Consider the following 18,909-nt stretch of genomic DNA (forward strand, 5'->3'; position numbering starts at 1 on the left):
CATAACTGAAACTAATGTCTGTTGAACAGCAGCTCTCCTTTTCCTCTCCCTGCCTCCCCACCCCCACTCTGGCAACTGCCGTTGTGCTGTCTGTTCCTATGAGTTTAACTATTTTAGGTACCTCATTTAAATGGAATCATGCTGTATTTGTCCTTCTGTGAGTGGCTTATTTTACTTAGTATAACGTCCTCCAGGTTCATCCATGTTATTGCATATGGCAAGATTTTGACTTCTGGGTATATACTCAAAAGAATTGAAATCAGGATCTCCAAAGACCTATACGTGCTCCCTTGTTCAGTGCAGCGTAATCACAACAGCCAAGATGTGGAAACAACCTAAATGTCTACTGACAGATGAATGGATAAGGAAATTGTGGTATATACATACAATAGAATATTATTCGGTCTCATAGTAATTTTAATTTCCTATGTTTACCTTAGTTTAAAACCTTAGTGTCTAATTCCCAGTAATTTCTTAATTAATAAGATGCAAGTAAAAATGAGTTTGTGGTTAAAAGTGTGGCTGAGTCTTAAGGAAAGGATAGAAAGGATGCGTTTCTTAAATGAACTAAGTAATATGACTTTATCCTTGGAAGAATAAGGTAGAAAGGAAAATAAAGCTCTGTTCATATAAGGAGAAAGAGCAGCATATATGGAGGAAGGAGAGGTGTGGCAGAGGCACTAGAGTGGTTCCCTTTCGCAAGGGAGAATGGTATGACCCAGGCGACATTCCTACAGACCCAATGCACGCAACATAAAATAATGGGAGAGAAAGGACCTCCAAATACTCTTATCCTTATATATGAAGAGAAAAGGTTTTTTTTTTTTTGCTTCTGTTTTGTTCTTTGATATTTAGAGTAAATGAAAAACTATATACCAATTAAACGTAAATCTTAATAAATAGAAGCCTATAGATGTAGGGATAACTAATGATGGATGTCTCCACAATGCTTGGATATTTTGATTACTATAACAATTGCAAATATTTGGATTTATTTTATATGAACAGATAACATTCTACAGTGTTCTTAGAATGAAAAAGGTGAAAGCAAAATGTTTGTTTCTGCATCATAAATCTAAAGTACATAAAATTATCGAACAGCCCACTAACAATTTATTCTTCTTTTAACCTAGTCTAGTCTATTATTAGAAATGATTGTTTTTACTATTTCCTTAGGCTTGTTTACAAGTAGATAATTTGTTCTGTTAATTTTAGTAGCAGTGTATCAAAGTATAGAAGTAGGAAGAACATTATCTCACCAAGAAATAAGTAATAACTCATCTTGTCTAAGGATCTCAAGTCGTACTGAAATTAGTTCATTCATAAAATGATGAGAATTATGGAACCAGGAAGAACTTACCTTAGATAAGCTTCTAAACATTCATTTCCCTCCCAAACACTTTGTTCAGGATTCTCTTCCTCCTCCCCCAGTCCTAAGAAGATAATTTGACAGTCATGTTTGAGCCCTTTCTTTCCGTCTGTTGAAACTTTACAAAGAAATTTGGGGTTACGTCATTTGAAAGCTTTTTTTTTTTTTTCCTGAGGAAGATTCACGCTGAGCTAACATCTGTGCCAGTCTTCCTTTATTTTGTATGTGGGATGCTGCCACAGCATAGCCACTGAGCAGTGGTGTAGGTCTGTGCCTGGGAACCAAACCTGGCCTGCCCAAGTGGAGCACACTGAACTTAACCACTAGGCCGCGGGGCCAGCCCCCTGAAAGCTTTTTTATTACATCTTAGGATTGCTTTTCTGAAATGACTTTGATAACATACTAATTCTTTGCTATCAATTACCTTGATTGTGATTTCAAAAGAATTTTTAATTTCATAAGATTTTTAAAAATTGGCATTTTATGAGGAGATGAGTATTCAAAAAGTTGTCAGTGTTCAACTCTGCAACACATTATCCCACAATTACCATCAAGGCAATATGTGAGAACATCTGTTTATATTCGTTTAGAATGCTTCATCGTGTCCTACAGTTGTGAGTATTCATTGTTTTTTTCGAACTTACCAGAAAGGCTTTCTAGAGAGACTAGTAAAGCTCCATGTTGCCTTTCATATCAGTTTTAAAATTGCAGTAGGAATTGTTAATTTGAGAAACATACTTTTAAGGAACATTCTTTTTAAAGAGGTAAAAATCAGAATATCAGAGCTGGAAGGTGCTAAAGAGATCATCTCATCTGATACAGTCCTTTCACAGAAGAGGTCAGGGGCCTATTGCAAGGCCGCCCAGGGAACTAAGACAGGTGTCCTGGCTTCAGTTGCGGCTCCTGATTTGCGTGTAGTTATTTCCACTGTACCTCACTGCGAGCTCAAGCAGAGCAGCAAAGGAGTCAAACAAGTAATATTTCATTTTACCTAGCTTTACCCTCATTTCCTTTTTCAGTGAGTGTCTATAGTATTGGTACTTTATCTACATTTTAATTTACTACTCTATTTCAGTTTTAGCAATCTGAATAAAATAAGGGCTAGACTTAAATTTCAAAGGCAGGCTGGAATGTGTTCACATTATTTCACATTTTAGAATATAAAGAAGGAAGTTTACCAGTGGCAATTTAATTTTTACATCCACTGTACATTTTTATTTATCCATGTTTTGTACCAATTTTCAACAACTTGGTTTGTGCTAGTGTTTGTTAGTGGTGATTTACAACTCTATTTACACACAACTATTTTTATGGAAACTACTTTGCTATTATAATTTTGTGTGTAGGATTTTCTAATAAGGTGGCCTTAGATTTATGCTCATTTAATCTTTCACCATGTTCAGGTGAATTTTTCCAGTGTTACTTAATTCAGACTTTCTTTTTAACTTGGGACACAAAGTAGAGATTAGGTAATACAAATATGTATCTTGGCTGGTTTCTCACCGGTTACCCTTCTTTGGAGATGTAAAACGGGAATGCAGGTATTATGAGGAAATTATAAGATGAATGCAACAAAAGTAACTTGCTTTATCCTTCTGAATAGCATTCCTTAAATGCTAGAAGTGGTTGACTTTTCAGAAGTCTTGTAGAAGAAATCAGTCCCGTGCTTCCTGAAACATTGTTCTCTGGCTTCAAGATGCGTGTTTTTTATGTTCAGGTGTTCTTTTCTGGATCCCATGGAATGTTGGTGCTTATGAGTGTTAAGTAATGAACTCACTGCCCTTCCTGTTCTTTAGAGCCTGGGACCAAGACATCCTGAGAGCCAGCTCAGTGTATAGTGACAGCAGCAAATGGGGGGCATTTTTATGATGCTCTCTTAAGCACAGCTAAGCACAGTGAAGCGTGTTGAGGCTTTTTAGTAAACACTTGAAAATCATTGGCAGTAGTTCCAGGCTTTTCACTGAACTTGAGTTTTCTTTATGCTTTTTATTATTTGTTTTAAATTTTAGTTGGGTAAGGCTAGAGGAATTATGTTTCACTTTAACTTCCTTTTTCAGAGAAGTAGCTAAACTAGTTGAAGCTGTAGTTTCTCTTAAGATGTAGTTTTAATTTTGGTATATTTCTAGGGCAGTAGCTGTCAATCATTGGCATTCATTGCCATCACGGGGTGGCGTTCATTAGGACATGTATTACTGGACCCCTAACCCCCGAGTTGCTGGCTCAGTAGATATGGAGTAGGGGCTGAGAATTTTCATTTCTAATGAGTTCTAAGGTACTGTGGATGCTACTGGTCTAGAGACCATGGTTTGAGAATCTCTGTTATAGGGAATAAAGCAATGGAAACTACTCTAAAGGGAAGGTATGTGAAATTGTTATCCTGAGAATATTTTTACTTCACTTTATATAGATATTTAACAAAGCCTGCAGTATATGAATAATTTTTGTGAAAATAAAATGAGATTAGTTCTCAAAGTTCCTTTGGAGGTGGTGAGACAATTACACAAAGTGTATTAACAGCAGTAACGGGTACAAGTGGATGAATGATGGGATAGCTCCATATTTGCATGAGCTGTTGGGTCTCTAAAGTGGTCGTATTTCAGGTACATGGCACTGTCCTATGGGAGTTTCCCGGAAACTGACATTTAAGAGTTAAATGTGCGACAGATTCTGGGAATTTAGTGTGAAGGAACGGCATATTTGGCCCTGGAGTGATAGTAAACAAGTCCTGTGTGTTAGACTTGCTTGACTGAAGTCAGAATAGGATGGGATGCAACAGGATATGGCTAAAAGATGGAAATGAGGGATGTAACTTGAGTTAAGTTCAAGATTAAAGCCTGGGGAGCCCTATAATTTAATGGGGGTGTGAGGGAGTAAACGATGACGTGGTCAAAATGGCCCCTTTAAAAAATGATTCTGAATGCTTGGTGGGACAGATTTTTAGAGAGAAGAGGCTGAAGATTAATCTGTTCTTTCTAGTAATATTTTAGTTCCTGTGTTTTAAGTACTGAGCCATTGATGGAGTTCACAGTTCATTGGGAGAGACTGCCAAGATACCCACGATACATCATAATATAATGGAGTGCTTTAAAAGCAGTCTGCATTGGGTACCCATGGGCTCATGTGGGAGAGGCTTCTAGGAGAAGATAGGAAAGCTTCAGAGGCTGGTGACATTTGAGCTTGATCTGAAAGGATGAGTAGTTCAAAAGAGGGAGAACAGTCAAGAGCTTTCTAGGAAGAGAACCTCCTATTGTCTCTTATGTGGAGGTAGGAGAGATCAGGATGTTGAGAGAGTTCCAGGGCTGTTTTATGGACAGGGTATCGGGTTTATGGTGGTGCACATCAAGAAATGAGGTGAGTGGCCGGCCTGGTGGTGCAGCGGTTAAGTGTGCATGTTCCGCTTTGGGTGGCCCCGGGTTCGCTGGCCCAGATCCCGGGTGCAGACATGGCACAGCTTGGCAAACCATGCTGTGGCAGGCGTCCCACATATAAAGTAGAGGAAGATGGGCACAGATGTTAGCTCAGGGCCAGGCTTCCTCAGTGAAAGAGGAGGATTGGCAAAGATGTTCGCTCAGGTCTAATCTTCCTCAAAAAAAGAAATGAGGTGACTAAGAGTGGACAGATCATGAATACAAATGCCGCATTTTGGACTCAAGGGAAATAAGAAATTTTAAGGGAGGAGAGACATGGAGAAGATTCCATTTTAGGAAGGTTCTGTCTGTGGAAGAGGAGGAGGAGTGGGGAAAGACTGAAGAGTGGAAATACATCTGAGAAGTGATGAATTCAAGAGATACTTCGGAGCTAGAATTGATAGGATTTGGTTGGTGCAGAAGTGAGAATTTGAAGGAGAGGAAGTCGTTTGGCTTACGCCTTGGCTTTCTGGCTCTGAAACCTGGGGCTCTCCACCAGGGCAGAGCGTGTGGAAGGATGAATAGACGTGGGGATTAGATGATATGTGGCATTAAAGAACTCATTAAATTTTAAAATCTGAGCTGGGATAATAATACTGGGAATGTAAAGGACTCATCTGAGAACAGTTGCCTGGGAAATATTAGTTGAATTTGGTTTGGACTAAACATGGTGAAGTGGAAAGAGAGGGGAAAAAACCCATTAGATTCATTAGTCTTGGAAGTTTCAAAAAGGTATTCACAAATGAAAGGGGAAAATTGAAATTGATTGCAATAAATGTCAACTAGTCTGAAGGACATCCGGATTGAATGCATGTTGAACTTGAAAGTTAATTGAGAGGCGAGGTTATGTTAGTCTGAATTTGAAAGCCAATTGTGTTATTCCTTTGAAGCATGTCCCTTCTTTCTCAGTGGTTTATAATAAGGTGATTGGTGATACTTTGATACCATTCTGAAATTTCAAGTGTTGTCGGGAAGACTAAGTAAGAAATGGCAAATCTATCAAAGGTGGTATATGTAAATGGAAAATTTTAAATCATGCATGGTGTTGACTTTCTAATGAAACATGCAGTTTTGTACAAATTGCAAGAAAGGTAAATCGTAATTGTTTTTAATATTTTATCTTTCTTGGACAATTAGTTCCTCAGACTTCATTTATTTCTACTCAGGAGAGTTTTTGGTTTTACAAGTCTTGGGGGGTTTGGAAAATGTATTCACAAAGGAGAAAGAAAAACACATTCCTTTTTCTAATGTCATCTGTACTTCTTACATGTTTGTAATTCTGTTATGGGAAAGATGTTGTCTGTGGATTTTAACCTACTGGATTCTTTTTAACCTACTGAATTTTTTTTTTAACTTGTTTTTTTTTAACTATTGGAATTAAATAGTTTCATATGAGAATTTAGTGACAAAGTTCAGCTGTGAAGTGAGTTTCACTGACACAAATGCACGTGGCACTATTGGCAGTGGTTGGCTGTGGATGAAGGTTTAAATGGAGGATAAGGAGTAAGTGACTTTTTTAAAAAGGCAAATGATACCTATTTTGCTATGAGTAGGCTTTTAGGTGAGATAGCTTTGGGTTTGAATTATAACATATATAAGAAAGGTAACTTCTGGAAAATTGCTTAATCTCATTAAACTTTGGTCTCACATCTGTAAAATGCGGATATCGCTAAATATAGAGCTATATGGGAGGGAAAGTTAATCTGCATATGAAATTGGTAGAGCTATGCTGATGTAGTACTTGTATTCATTTTCTGTTGCCACTGTAAAAAATTACCACAATTAAGTGACTTAAAACAACATGAATTTATTCTCTTACAGTCTTGGAAGTTACATGTCCAAAATGAGTCCTAAAATGAGGGCTAAAATCAAGATGCCAGCAGGGCTGGCTCCTTCTTGGGGCTCCAGAGGGAGAATCAGTTCTTTCCCTCTTTCACTTCTAGAGACGGCTGGCATACCTTGGCTCCTGGCTACATCACTCCAGTCTCTGCCTCTGTGATCACATCCCCCTTCTCCTCTATAATAGTCAAGTCTCCCTCTTTTTCTCCCTTATAAGGACACTTGAGATTACATTTAGGGCACACCTTGATAATCCAAGATTTCTCCTCATCTCAAGATCCTTAACTTAATCACATTTGCAAAGTCGCTTTTGCCATGTAAGGTAACATTCAAAAATTCCAAGGATTAAGGTGTCAACATCTTGGGTGAGAGGGATGTTCATTATTCAGCCTAGCACAGTGCTCGAATTATCAACATTGTGGGCAAGGAATAAAGAATTAGAAATTGAATGTTTTGTTTAAGGATCTATGGTACTGCAATAAGGATCTATGGTACTGCAATATGAATTATCGATATGCAATATATTTTATAAACAGATGTATTTTAAAGAATGTACTGAACCATCTAGAGTACATAAGAAACGGGACCTAAAATGTATAAATATTAGATAATAGCTTAAATAAGATTTAATTGGAGGAGCGTCTAAGTTGGTCAGACTTTATAGGGATATATTGCAATATGGCTGTAATGGAAAAAATGAAAATCTGATGCATCATTTCTTACCATTTTAAATCTGAAAGACGAGAGCTTAAATCCATTTTTCCAAGGTAATGAGAATGCTGAGCTCCAAACTAAACTAAGTTGTAGTTCTTTCAGCTTCTAGTGTATGTTTCTGAGTGCTGATTGTGCTAGGTCTTGCCCTTCAATCTGACGGTATGTTTTTCATTAACTTCTCGGGTGTGTAGTCATTGCTTGGCTGTTGGCTTTGCTCACACATTTGATATCTTTTTCTAGGTTGCAGTCATTAAATGACCTTTTCAGTTAATTTTAGGCCCATGGGAAGCTTAAGTATGCTTTATTTGATTAAGATGAGTTAGTTAAATTCTTAGATCCTCTAAAATAGTGGTTTTCGAACATGGGCAATTTTGCCCCCCAGGGGACATTGGGCAATGTCTGGAGACGTTTCTGGTTGTCATGACTAGGGTGAGGAGAGTGCAACTGGTATGTAATGGATAGACCAGGAATGCTGCTTATCACCCTACAATGTACAAGATAACCTCCCACAAGAAAGAATGATAAGATTCAAACTGTTAATATTGCCAAGGTCGAGAGACTCTGCTCTAAATTTATATTGCCTCTATGAACCTTTGGATTAAATAAAATTGTGAAAAATTTAGTTTTTTCTGTCTCGGAATTGTTCCAGTATACATTAGGTAAAGATAGGCTTATCTAGAACAGGCAAAATTTAGGACTAAACTGATTTATGATAAACTTGGGCTACAGATTTTTGGATGATGGGGCTACTGATTTTTCCCATGTGGAAATTAAAATTTTGAAACAAGTCTCACTTATAGGCAAGGGAGAATAATGTACTTCTAAGCATTATGGAGACTTCTGAATGTGTAGCATGAGTAAATAGTTTGATATGTATTACTTTGACGGTATGAGGTTTGTACCATACACACACATAGCACATTTAATAATAATTATAGCTAAGGAATTGGTGTAATGATATAATAACCTATAAATAACAATTTACATCATTTTGTGCTTTGCAGGGAACTTTCATGTGTATCAGAAAGGAAATGAGTATTTACGTACTAGGCACTTTAAATATATTTTGTTTTATTTTCACAAACCTAAAGGTAGATATAGCTTTTTGTTGTTGTTTTTTAAGATAAGAAAATGTACCTTTGGGAAACTAATCAAAAGATTTTCCTATTTAATCTTTTTTGTGCTTATCTTGTAATCTTATTTATTTATGGTTGATGGGTACTTATCTTACAGAAGCCATACTCGTAAAGGCTTAGTAGTGCTAAAGTACAGGAAATCTATACTCTGCAGTTGTTCTCTCATTAAGAATTATGGTGATGTACTTCATTTATTTAGAACGAAGTCTTTTAAAAAGTACTTTGGCAACTTTCCATCTGTGGAATCCTGTAACAGGTTGTATGTGCAAGATAGTGGAACATAATTTTGCCAGAAAAGGTGGTAATGGGGAGCTTCTGCTATTGTCTTTGGGAGACAGAATTAGGCAGGAAATTTTTGTTGCCATAGATACGTTTTGGGCCAACACTTTGAGAGACTACTGAGACATTTATATTTCAGGATATTATAAAGACAGTTATTTTTCAGGATTAAGAAAAAAGTAAATTATTTCAAAAGTAAGATAGAAAGTGTGACTACTGATGCTAAAATGGAGCTTTAGTCTGTGGCTCTTAGTCCATGGGAAGTATGGATCACATCAAGTCTTAATAGTTTTGTGACCTTGGGAAAATTTCTTAAGCTTTTGGAGTTTCAATTTCCTAATCTGTAAATCATTAGATTGTTGTGTGGGTTAAAGGAGATAATCATGTATAAAAGTCAACATAATGATTAGTATAAAGTGCTCAATAAAGGCAATTATTATTTATATATGTTATATAATAAAGCATACAGTATACTTAAACAGAACACAATTGGAAAATACTTCATTAATACCGGTGTCTTTTAAGATTTTAGTAACAGTTGTGCCAAAAAATATAAAAGTGAATTTTTCAAAGTGTAAGTAAAATGGATCTCTTGTTATAGGACTTCTCAGAACTTTAATTTGCTATTATGAATATTTAAGAGGAAAATATACAAGTTGCAAAAATTTTTTACCTTAAGTCCTGTTAAAATTTTACCAGTTTCTTATGTTTCGTGGTAGACAGTATGAGAAACTCTGACTTTTTCGTGTTTGTTTATTTTTTAGTTTTTCTTTTTTTGAGGACGATTAGCCCTGAGCTAACATCTGCCAAACCTCCTCTTTTTGCTGAGGAAGATTAGCCCTGAGCTAACATCTGCCAATCCTCCTCTTTTTGCTGAGGAAGACTGGCCCTGAGTTAACATCCATGCCCATCTTCCTCCACTTTATATGTGGAATGCCTACCACAGCATGGCTTGCCACGCAGTGCCATGTTGGCACCTGAGATCTGAACCAGCGAACCCTGGGCTGCCGAAGTGGAACGTGTGAACTTAACCGCTGCGCCACCGGGCTGGCCCACGAAACCCTGACTTTGAAAGTACCTCACTAGGCACATTATTATTGTTCCAGTATTATGATGCTAAAGACTAAAAGATTTATGTTTATAGTTGAATTTCATATGGACTTTGCTGAGCATGGGCTTGAAAGTCTGGAAGGACACCTGAGATGTCTAGTTCAGTATTCTCCTAACCTGTGTCTTTAGGAACATCTGTGAATTTGACAAGATTTTTGTTGATGTTAATACTTGATTCCTTTTTCCTCCTGTGAAGAGAATTAATTAGTAATTTAGTAACTGTGTGCATGTGTGTAAGATATTATAAGGATTAAGAAGATAATCCAGTAGTGACTCCCCGGCCCTCATCTTCCCCTCTCTACAGCGTTTTTGACCCTGTTTGCTCTCTCCATCTTGCTTTCCTTCCCCGTCGTGCCCCTCCATCACACTAGATGGTCCTTCTCCGTCTGCTTTGCTGGTTTCTCCTCTACTTCTTAACACTTACCTGTTGGGTTTTCCAGGCCTTGATCTGTAGACCTCTTCTCCATCTACACTTATTTTCTAGGTGACCTCATTTTAGTGCTAAGACTTTACATTTCATCTCTATGCTGATAACTCCCCAGGATATCTCTCCAACCTAGATTTCTACCTTGAACTGCTTAGTTGTATGTCTAATTACCAATTACTTGCTTAACATTTCTACTTTGTCTAAGTGTCTCAAACTTAACATGTCTAAAGCCCAAACCCCCTATTTCCTTTGCTGCTGCTACCCAGCATTGTTCCCTACAGAAGTAAAATTATGAGTAAGTCTGTAATTGACATCTCCTCTGGCCTCTCCCCAACACATCTGATATAACTGAATGTCATAAATCCACTGAATACACAGAACATACATAATGGATACTAAATTTTGCATTCAGGAAGTGTCTGTTTCTGGGCTGCAATCCGACAAGGAATATACATGTGTGAGTCTCAACTGAGAAATCAGATTTATGTAATAGCAAACATATTCCATAAACTAGAAAAGAGTTACAAAAAGAGTCTGTGGTTAAGTTAGAAATAAAACCCACCTTTGAGCTCCTGAAAAAGCCCTCTTCAGTTTCATTAAAGTGGAACTGTGTGCCAGTGTCTTTGAATGCATGTGTTCTTTTCCCTTTCTCTTTAAGTGAAACTTGGCTATTCTTAGTAGTGTGTGGGAGGGGTGTGAAATTTAATAACAAATTATTTTTAAAAAGAGGGTACGTACCCATTCGTCATGTTTGGAATAAGCATTACGTTGCTAGGGCAAAAGCTGTTGAATTTCCAAGAGTTTTTCCTCACATAGGTAAGTACAGAAATCGTCAAGTTTATCTATTTGTGCTCACTAATTATCTCCAGATATAGTATTGTTTTTTCAAGTGTCATGTTTATAGTTTCCACAATCAGGTAGAGCTGCGTTTTGTAGCAATGGCAGATAAAAAGCTATGAGTCACATGTGTCTAACATTCCTGGAGGATTGTCAAATGGAGTACAGTTTCATTTTTAGAGATGAGGGTGGGAGGGAAAGAAGAATTTCAATTTTTCTTTTTTCTAAAATGTGGCTTACTTTTTGAGAGAAGGAAGGAATAAGTGCGGTCTTCCAAGAATTCATCTATAGCTTTTATTCACACATCTTTCCTTCCATCTATTTGACATAGTCATTAGAGAAAAATGGTGGTATGTGCTCTATTTTAAATAATGCAATGGATGAGCTCCCATTAATAGAAAAATAAAACTTCTGTTTAAATAGAAAAATGAGCTATTATCTGATATATTCCTAAATTCCTTCTTGATTCCTGTATTTGGAATAAAAACAGGCCCTTTCCTTAGACAGTAGTGTTAGAAATTATTTTCCCACTATGTTTCTTCAAATTTCACCTAGTATCATTGGGGTTGCTCAGGATTCCTCCTTTCCTCTCGTTTGGAGGAAAACTGTCTTGTTTCATATATAAAAATGATGCCACTGCTCTGCCATGAGCAGGACGTCTGCTTTGGATTGTCTCTACTGTCTCCCACTGCCACACATACCTCCCCCTTACCCCATACATATCTGACAGATTTAAACCAGATGCTGTCTACACATTTTCTTCTTGTGACTGCTTATGAAATCATGATTCAGGATCTCATTTCTTGATTTTTTTTTTTTTTTGAGTTGTGAACAGGTGGCCAGACTTCATAAGCAACAACTGGAGAGCAGAGATTACTTAGTGGCTTGGAGAGGGACCAAGTATCTTGTGGGCCCAGCTCCTCTAACATCAAACCCCCCTCGCAAGAGGCAACATCCAGGTCAGCTGGTGCCACCCAGGGCAGGGCTAGAACTATCTCTGGAAGGGTTGGGTCCCTGGGAAGAATCCACGCCTTGCTCTGGGAAGTAACATCAGGAAGTGGAGGCCTGGGGACATAATCACCCAGTGAGTTGCAAGTGTTCTGAGGAATAGAGGTGGAAGCTTATTCTAGGTCAAGACAAGGGGGCTATAGGGCTTGGAGGATTAGGGAAGATGGAAGGATGTGTGTGTTCGGCAGAGAGGAGACTGGATGAAATAGGAAGCTATACTTGAGTCTCTTATAGAATTCCAGATTCTGTCGGCCAGAGAAGCTTGCATGGTGGCAGATGGGGCCAAACTTCTCATCTTTCCTATTAGGATATGGGGAAATCTTCCCCCATGGTACCTGGGGCAAAAATAGTCCCACCCTATCAAAAATCCCAGCATGAGTTGTTTTTTTGTTTTTTTTTTGAGGAAGATTAGCCCTGAGCTAACTGCTTCCAATCCTCCTCTTTTTGCCTTTTTGCTGAGGAAGACTGGACCCGAGCCAACATCCATACCCATCTTCCTCCACTTTATATGCGGTACGCTTACCACAGCATGGCTTGCCAAGCGGTGCCATGTCCACACCGGGGATTCGAATTAGTGAACCTTGGGCCCCCAAAGTGGAACGTGCGCATTTAACCACTGTGTCACTAGGTCAGCCTCCGAACATGAATTTTTAATCACAAGTGCTTCTTCGTTTAATATTTCAGTCAGAAAACTGTATTTGATCTTAACAGGGATTGGACTGGGCAGGATGGGGACTGGGATTTGGGGAGGAAAGAAGATTTGGGAGCATGGATAATTCAATTTTTAGGGGATTATGATATTAGGATAGAGCATGGGGAATTTGGGCCTTCCAGTATTGCAAATGAGAAAATTGCTACCTTGAGGAAAAGGAGGACCAAGAAATGGGAGAGAAGCATAAAAAGAGAAGTGGGATTCTGTTCCAAATTCCATGAAGCTTTATTCTTATTTGGATGAAAATTTTCTCCATCTTTCTTTGTCCTTGATTTACTGAGCTTGCTTTGTGAGTGGCAGTAGGTAACTTAAATATCAACATTTGAATGCTTGGCTGCTCTTAGCCAGGCCTGTGATTGGATGCAGGGATACAAGCATGGGTCAGGTATAGCTGCATCTCTCTGTGGTGCACCAGAAGAGAGCCTAGGAGAGGCTGTGATAGGTGCACGCATGTGGGCCCAGAGTTAGCTCTTGGATGAAAAAAGACGTTTGGCAATATTTTTAATGAAACCCTAGAACACAACTGGCTGTACCAAACTATACCAAAACTATAATCTTATCCATTAATACTTTCTTCCCAAACTATACTATCAGATATGGCAGAGATAGATTTTTGGCTGAGTAGGCACATTTTTCTCTCATTCTGAACTTTCAGAAAATTTAAAGCTGTTGGCCATGGCAGGCCCTGGCCGAGGAAAGATTAGTGAGGAGGCCTGGCTTGTACTGACATGGATGTTTAGACAATGACAGTAATACAGTCACACGTCGCTTACCGATGGGATACACTCTGAGAAATGTGTTAGGCGATTTCATCGTTGTGTGGGCATTACAGAGTATGCTTACACAAACTTAGATGCTATAGCCTACTACACACCTAGGCTATATGGTAGTAATCTTAGGGGGCCACCATCGTATATGTGGTCTGTCATTGACCAAAATGTTGTTATATGATGCATGTCTGTACCATGCCAGTTTGCTTTGCCCTTTGTTTGACCTTATTTAAGAAATAGTTTCCTACCCTTGTTCAGAGTCTTCCATGGCAGAAGGCAAGGAAAGCATAACATGAGTGTCTTGAATTGAGTTTCACGGAAATGTCTCTTCTGGAGGGGAAGACTTGATGTGTGGGGAAACTTAACTGTCCTTCATCCGCTTCCCTCCCTCCAGTACTGTGTGGTTGAGATGGATAATTGGAAGGTAGTCCTGAAATGTGATTAACTTGATTAACCTGGGTTAAGTACTCTTCAGGTCTCTCATCGAAGGCCGAGGAGACTGGTACTGTTGTTACCATTTTACAGCTGAGACGATGGAGACAGAGTTAAATAACAGGACGCATGTCTCACCACTAGTGAAAGTGGAGTCAGAATTCATGCCCAGGAGGTTTGACCCCAGAGCCTGCTCTCGTAGCCAAGCTGGATCCTCACAGAAGGACCTGGCAGGGGACCTCATGAAGAGAGCCAGACCATCTACATGAATTTTATTTCCCTCGTCCTTTGATCCAGGATCTGAAGAGAATCCCAGGCCGCCAAAGTGGAGCGGGTGAACTCAACCACTATGCCACTGGGCCGGCCCAGTGTGTTAGGCATTTTTAATAAAATATTCTTGTGTGCTTGCCGGGTAGTAGATCCTGTCTTAAGACACTTGGGATATGGCAATAAACAAAACCACAAAGATCCTTTTAGTTTCTAGTGGAGGAGAGACAGATAATAAATAAATGTATGCAGTAGATCATTATAAATATGTAAAACAAAGCTGAGATGAGAGATGCAGAGTGTCAGGCAGGCTGGTTGCAATTTTAAACATTGGGGTCCAGCATGGCTTCATTAGGAAACCTTTGTGGCTAGCTTGTTGAATAAGATGGGCTTTGCCCTTACGTACCTTACAGTATCATGACAGCTGCTTCTTGATGAACACTTACCATGAGGCTAGGGAATCTGCTAAGTACCCGTGTGCATTTCCTCCTAATCTATTAAACTAGAGGTCCTTATTGCCAGTTTCTCCAGAAGGAAACTGAAGCTTTGAGAGTTAAATAAATTGCCCAGATGAACATAGCTAGTGGGACCCAGCTCTGACCCAAAGCCCAAGTTCTTAAATGTGGTATTATACCAAATCAACTCTCAAAATATTTATTATGGAGGAATTGGCCAACTTTTGGAGATAGGTCTACCTTATTTTTGGTTCTGATGGGTTGGGAAGTACCTTGACTGGCTCATGGAGAGTCTACATGGCCATGAGCTTCCCTTCCACTCTCCCTCTTGTTCTGTTTAAAAGGCCTTGGGGTTGTGCCCTGTGGCTGTGGCAGGCAAAGGAGCCACCTGGTGACTGACTTACATGCAGTGGGGTGTGTTTGTTGTGTGTCAGAGTGGCCTCTGTTGACTCCAGCAAATCATTGACTACTTGAATTCCTGGCATTACATTTCAGTGCTAGGACACTAATTTGGCTGGCCTATGTATCACTGTGTTCAAGAGTGTGTTATAAATGTTCATATTTAGAAGGGAATGTAAAAGGTTCTAGTGCCAAGGTCACTGCTTATTGTGAGTGTTTATTACAGAAGAGGCCATATCTTATATTTCCGGTGACTGTTTTATTGTCATAAAGTAAATAGCGAATGAGTGTATTGGATTAGAACTTTTAGAGAAGGCTGTGGGAAGGAGGTCAGGGGTTCAAGAGCTCTCCTTTTCCTTCTGCCCTCAGTGTGCTTATGGTAAGTTCAATGCAAAACAAACTACTTTTAATAGGGTGGTGATTTTCAGCCTTTGTATATCCTTTGCATTGAGTATTGATGGTTCTTTGTGCTTTGGTGTATTTAATTTCTGAGGTGTGTATGTTGGTCATTAATATAAAAAGAGGCTATATATTTTATAGCTTATTTTTCATTGTTGGTTTCTAGTGATTTTTCCCCCACTTACTACTTCTAAAATTAAATGTTTTTCTTTTTAATCAAGATAAGCTACAATTTTAGCACTTGGGCTGTGAAATTTATTCTATTTACTTTTTTGAAGTATAATAAACATACAGAAAAGGATTTATTATAAGTATGCAATTCAAAGACTTTAGAGATGGAACACACTTAGGTAGCCAACTTCCAGATCAAAATAATAGGGAATTAGCAGCAGCCCCCACCTTCCAGTCACTTCCATCCTTCCCTGCAAGGGTAACCATTATTCTGACTTCTAACATCATATCTTTGTTTGGCCTTTCTTTGTGCTTGATATGAGAGAATAATACGGTCTGCACTCTATCTAGCTTTTGCTTCCCATTATTGGTGTGATTGAACCATATGGTTGCAGGCAGTTGCAGTTGTTCTCCTTGCCATATAATATTTCATTGCGTGGATATTCCATAATTTATCCATTCTACTATTAAAGACATGTGTAGCTTCCAGTTTATTCTATTATGAATGGTGCTTCTATATATGTTCTTACACATGACTTTTGGTGAACATATGTAAGCATTTCTCTTTGGTATATACCTAGGAGTGTGAATTACTGAGTCATAGAATATGCATATATTCAGTTTGAATAGATACTACCAAATGGGTTAAAAGTTAAGTGAGAGCTTGTGGGTTTTATTTTTGATACACTATTTGGAGGGGGTGGGAGGTGCATGTTGTTCTTACAGTTATTTCAGTTCATGTTTGTTTATGGAAAGGAATGGTCGTAGCTATCTCATTGATTCTTTGAAAGCCAAGGTAAATATTTGTCTCTGTGTGCTCCTTCTCTCCCCTTTTTGTTTCTTTATGTGTATATATGTGCTATATATATGTTTTACATGGCTTAATTACACACATAACTTGTGTGTACGTTTATTTTATCTTATAAATATTCTGCTTATGACTTTTAGACTGGAATGCCACCCTAGAGGTCTTCTAGCTCAGGTTCCTATGTCTCTCTGAATTAAAAATGATCCTGTTTTAAGTGTCACTAATGATGGAAGGCACATTAGTTTAGGGTGACCCCCCTCTTTGTTAACTAACTCATGTTTTTGCTTCTTCAGCATTCTGGTGACATCTACCTCTTTAACTTTTCCTGTAAATATCATTTTACAGGTGAGGGAAAAAACTCAGTCTTGTAATAGAGTGAAACCTCTCAGGCAGAGATTAGTGGTTATTTTTTAAACTCCACTTTTCAACATCTGCAGATTCTTGGTCTCTGAGCAGTTTGTTCTGCAGAACTTGGGTGAGAAACCTCCTTGGACAATGGAAAAGAGAATTCAGTGCAAAACTTTTCTTTCTTTTTCCTCTTTAACGTTTTTATTTCTGTTTCCCGATTTTTCTGCCATGGAAACACACTGATTTCTCCACCCCACCCCCTTTTGATTGGGTTTGAACATTGTTTAGAATGAAAATACAAAAAATGCAAATAATGCATTTTAAAAATCAGACTGTAATGAATAAAATGAGAAAAAGACAACCTTGCTTTTTATAAAACTGACCATTATATTTCATGAAATGAATATGGAAAATTCTTCTGATGGATAATATGCAGTCTAAGGTTTCTGAACTTCCATGTGGTATTAATATTCATAGGACTTTAAAATTAAGTTTTTTTTAGTGAATAATTAATAATTTAAGGTTCGTAGATATTACTTAATAGATATTTTCTTTTTTTACAGGCAAGAAGAGACTGACAGGAGAGTGAAAAATGTAAGATATATTTAATGGAACATTATTAATGGTTTTTTACTTGTTCTGCAATAAGGCAGTGGGATCTAAAAATATCTGATATACTCTGTATCTTTTTTTCCAATGGAATTTTTGCTAGAAACCAGCCAGTCACAAACTTGATGTTTAAATATGGTTAAGACATAATGTTCTGTGACTTCATGGTATAAAAGGAAGGTTAAACCTAGGCAGTGGTTCCTTTCATGTTAGTAATGTGGGAAAGGCAGGTGAACATACTTCAGAATCTTTAGGATAGTAACTCAGAAACCACCAAATCAGACTTTAAGGAAAACACTGAATGTTTAAGAACTCTGAGTAGTAGCTTGAAGTAGACTTATTTCTATAATATTTTGCATATTAGATGAACTTGCAATTAGAAGAGTTTCTAAAAATGTGACAGCTTTATTAAAAAACATAAGAGCTCAATATCTTTATTAAGGAAGCTGAGAATTATTGATTTTAAGTGTTCATTCCGTAAGTTTGGAAAAATATTGATTGCTTTAAAAGTTTAATTTATGTTTTCCTCTTATAAATTTTTTCCTTCTTCATATGAACTGATAGAGTACATGAATACCTGTTGGGAACTGGGCTTTTGGTCTGAGAATATGCTCAGAAATGAAAATCTAAGAAGAATAACATTTTCAATGACCCTTCTTCATATATTTAAAAGAAAATCTACTTTCAACCGTTGATAGAATGCTATTGTTTATCTAGAGTGCTTTCCTGCATTTGAGCTTGCAGTTAGTTGCTAAATAGACTGATCTTATTGTTTCATGGAAATTTTTTTAAGGTTTTGATAACATTGTACTGGTTGGGAAGAAAAGCACAAAGTAACCCCTACTATAATGGTCCCTATCTTAATTTGAAAGCGTTTGAGAATCTTCTGGGACAAGCTCTGACTAAGGTAAGGAAACTGCATCTGTATGAGACGACTGCTGTAACACTACTACCTTCTCCTCCTCTTTCACTTCCTCCTCCCCTGCTCTCTCTCTCCTTTCCCCCTTCCCTCTTTCCTGTTTTTCTTTCATTTCTCTTCCTTCTTCTCCTCTTCTATAACAAATATGGTGGCTCTGACTATCTTTGCTTCCCTCTAGATTGGGCTGAATAGAGAGCATTGTTACTCATTTGCTGGCTTTGTATGCCACCACCAAGGAGTAAGTGAGTCTATTTCAGAGCAGTTCCCAGGGTATAGGATATAGGTATTTATCTCAGTTTTAGGTAACTGAATGACATACTCATTTGCTTCCTTTCTTAGACACTTTATATAACGTAACTCTTTCTACATTCGTTATGAACTCAACCTGTAGTAGAGAGGTGCTTCAGGACTATTAAAATGTGTGGAAGTTACTCAGTTTGGTTACCTGAATGTCTTCTTGCTGTGGGTGATTGTATCGCTAATGCCTACACTCC

General features: G+C 38.0%; 1 protein-coding gene across 50 annotated transcripts in view; it reads left to right on the plus strand.

Moving 5' to 3' along the window:
- The window catches only part of LMO7 (LIM domain 7), a 189,780-nt gene that overhangs the window by 112,338 nt on the left and 58,533 nt on the right, over positions 1–18,909 (plus strand). For 37 of the 50 annotated variants that reach the window (XM_070578896.1, XM_070578897.1, XM_070578900.1 and 34 more), the window contains 2 exons: positions 17,451–17,481; positions 18,290–18,403. In XM_070578896.1, coding sequence (XP_070434997.1) covers positions 17,451–17,481; positions 18,290–18,403 — 145 coding nt within the window. Of the gene's footprint in view, positions 1–10,985; positions 11,098–11,943; positions 12,078–15,320; positions 15,541–17,450; positions 17,482–18,289; positions 18,404–18,909 lie in introns of those variants that run through there. The other 13 variants (XM_070578917.1, XM_070578920.1, XM_070578924.1 and 10 more) reach the window with 7 other exon arrangements.

The sequence above is a fragment of the Equus przewalskii genome, chromosome 16 (genome assembly GCF_037783145.1).
Source record: "Equus przewalskii isolate Varuska chromosome 16, EquPr2, whole genome shotgun sequence".
NCBI lineage: Eukaryota > Metazoa > Chordata > Mammalia > Perissodactyla > Equidae > Equus > Equus przewalskii.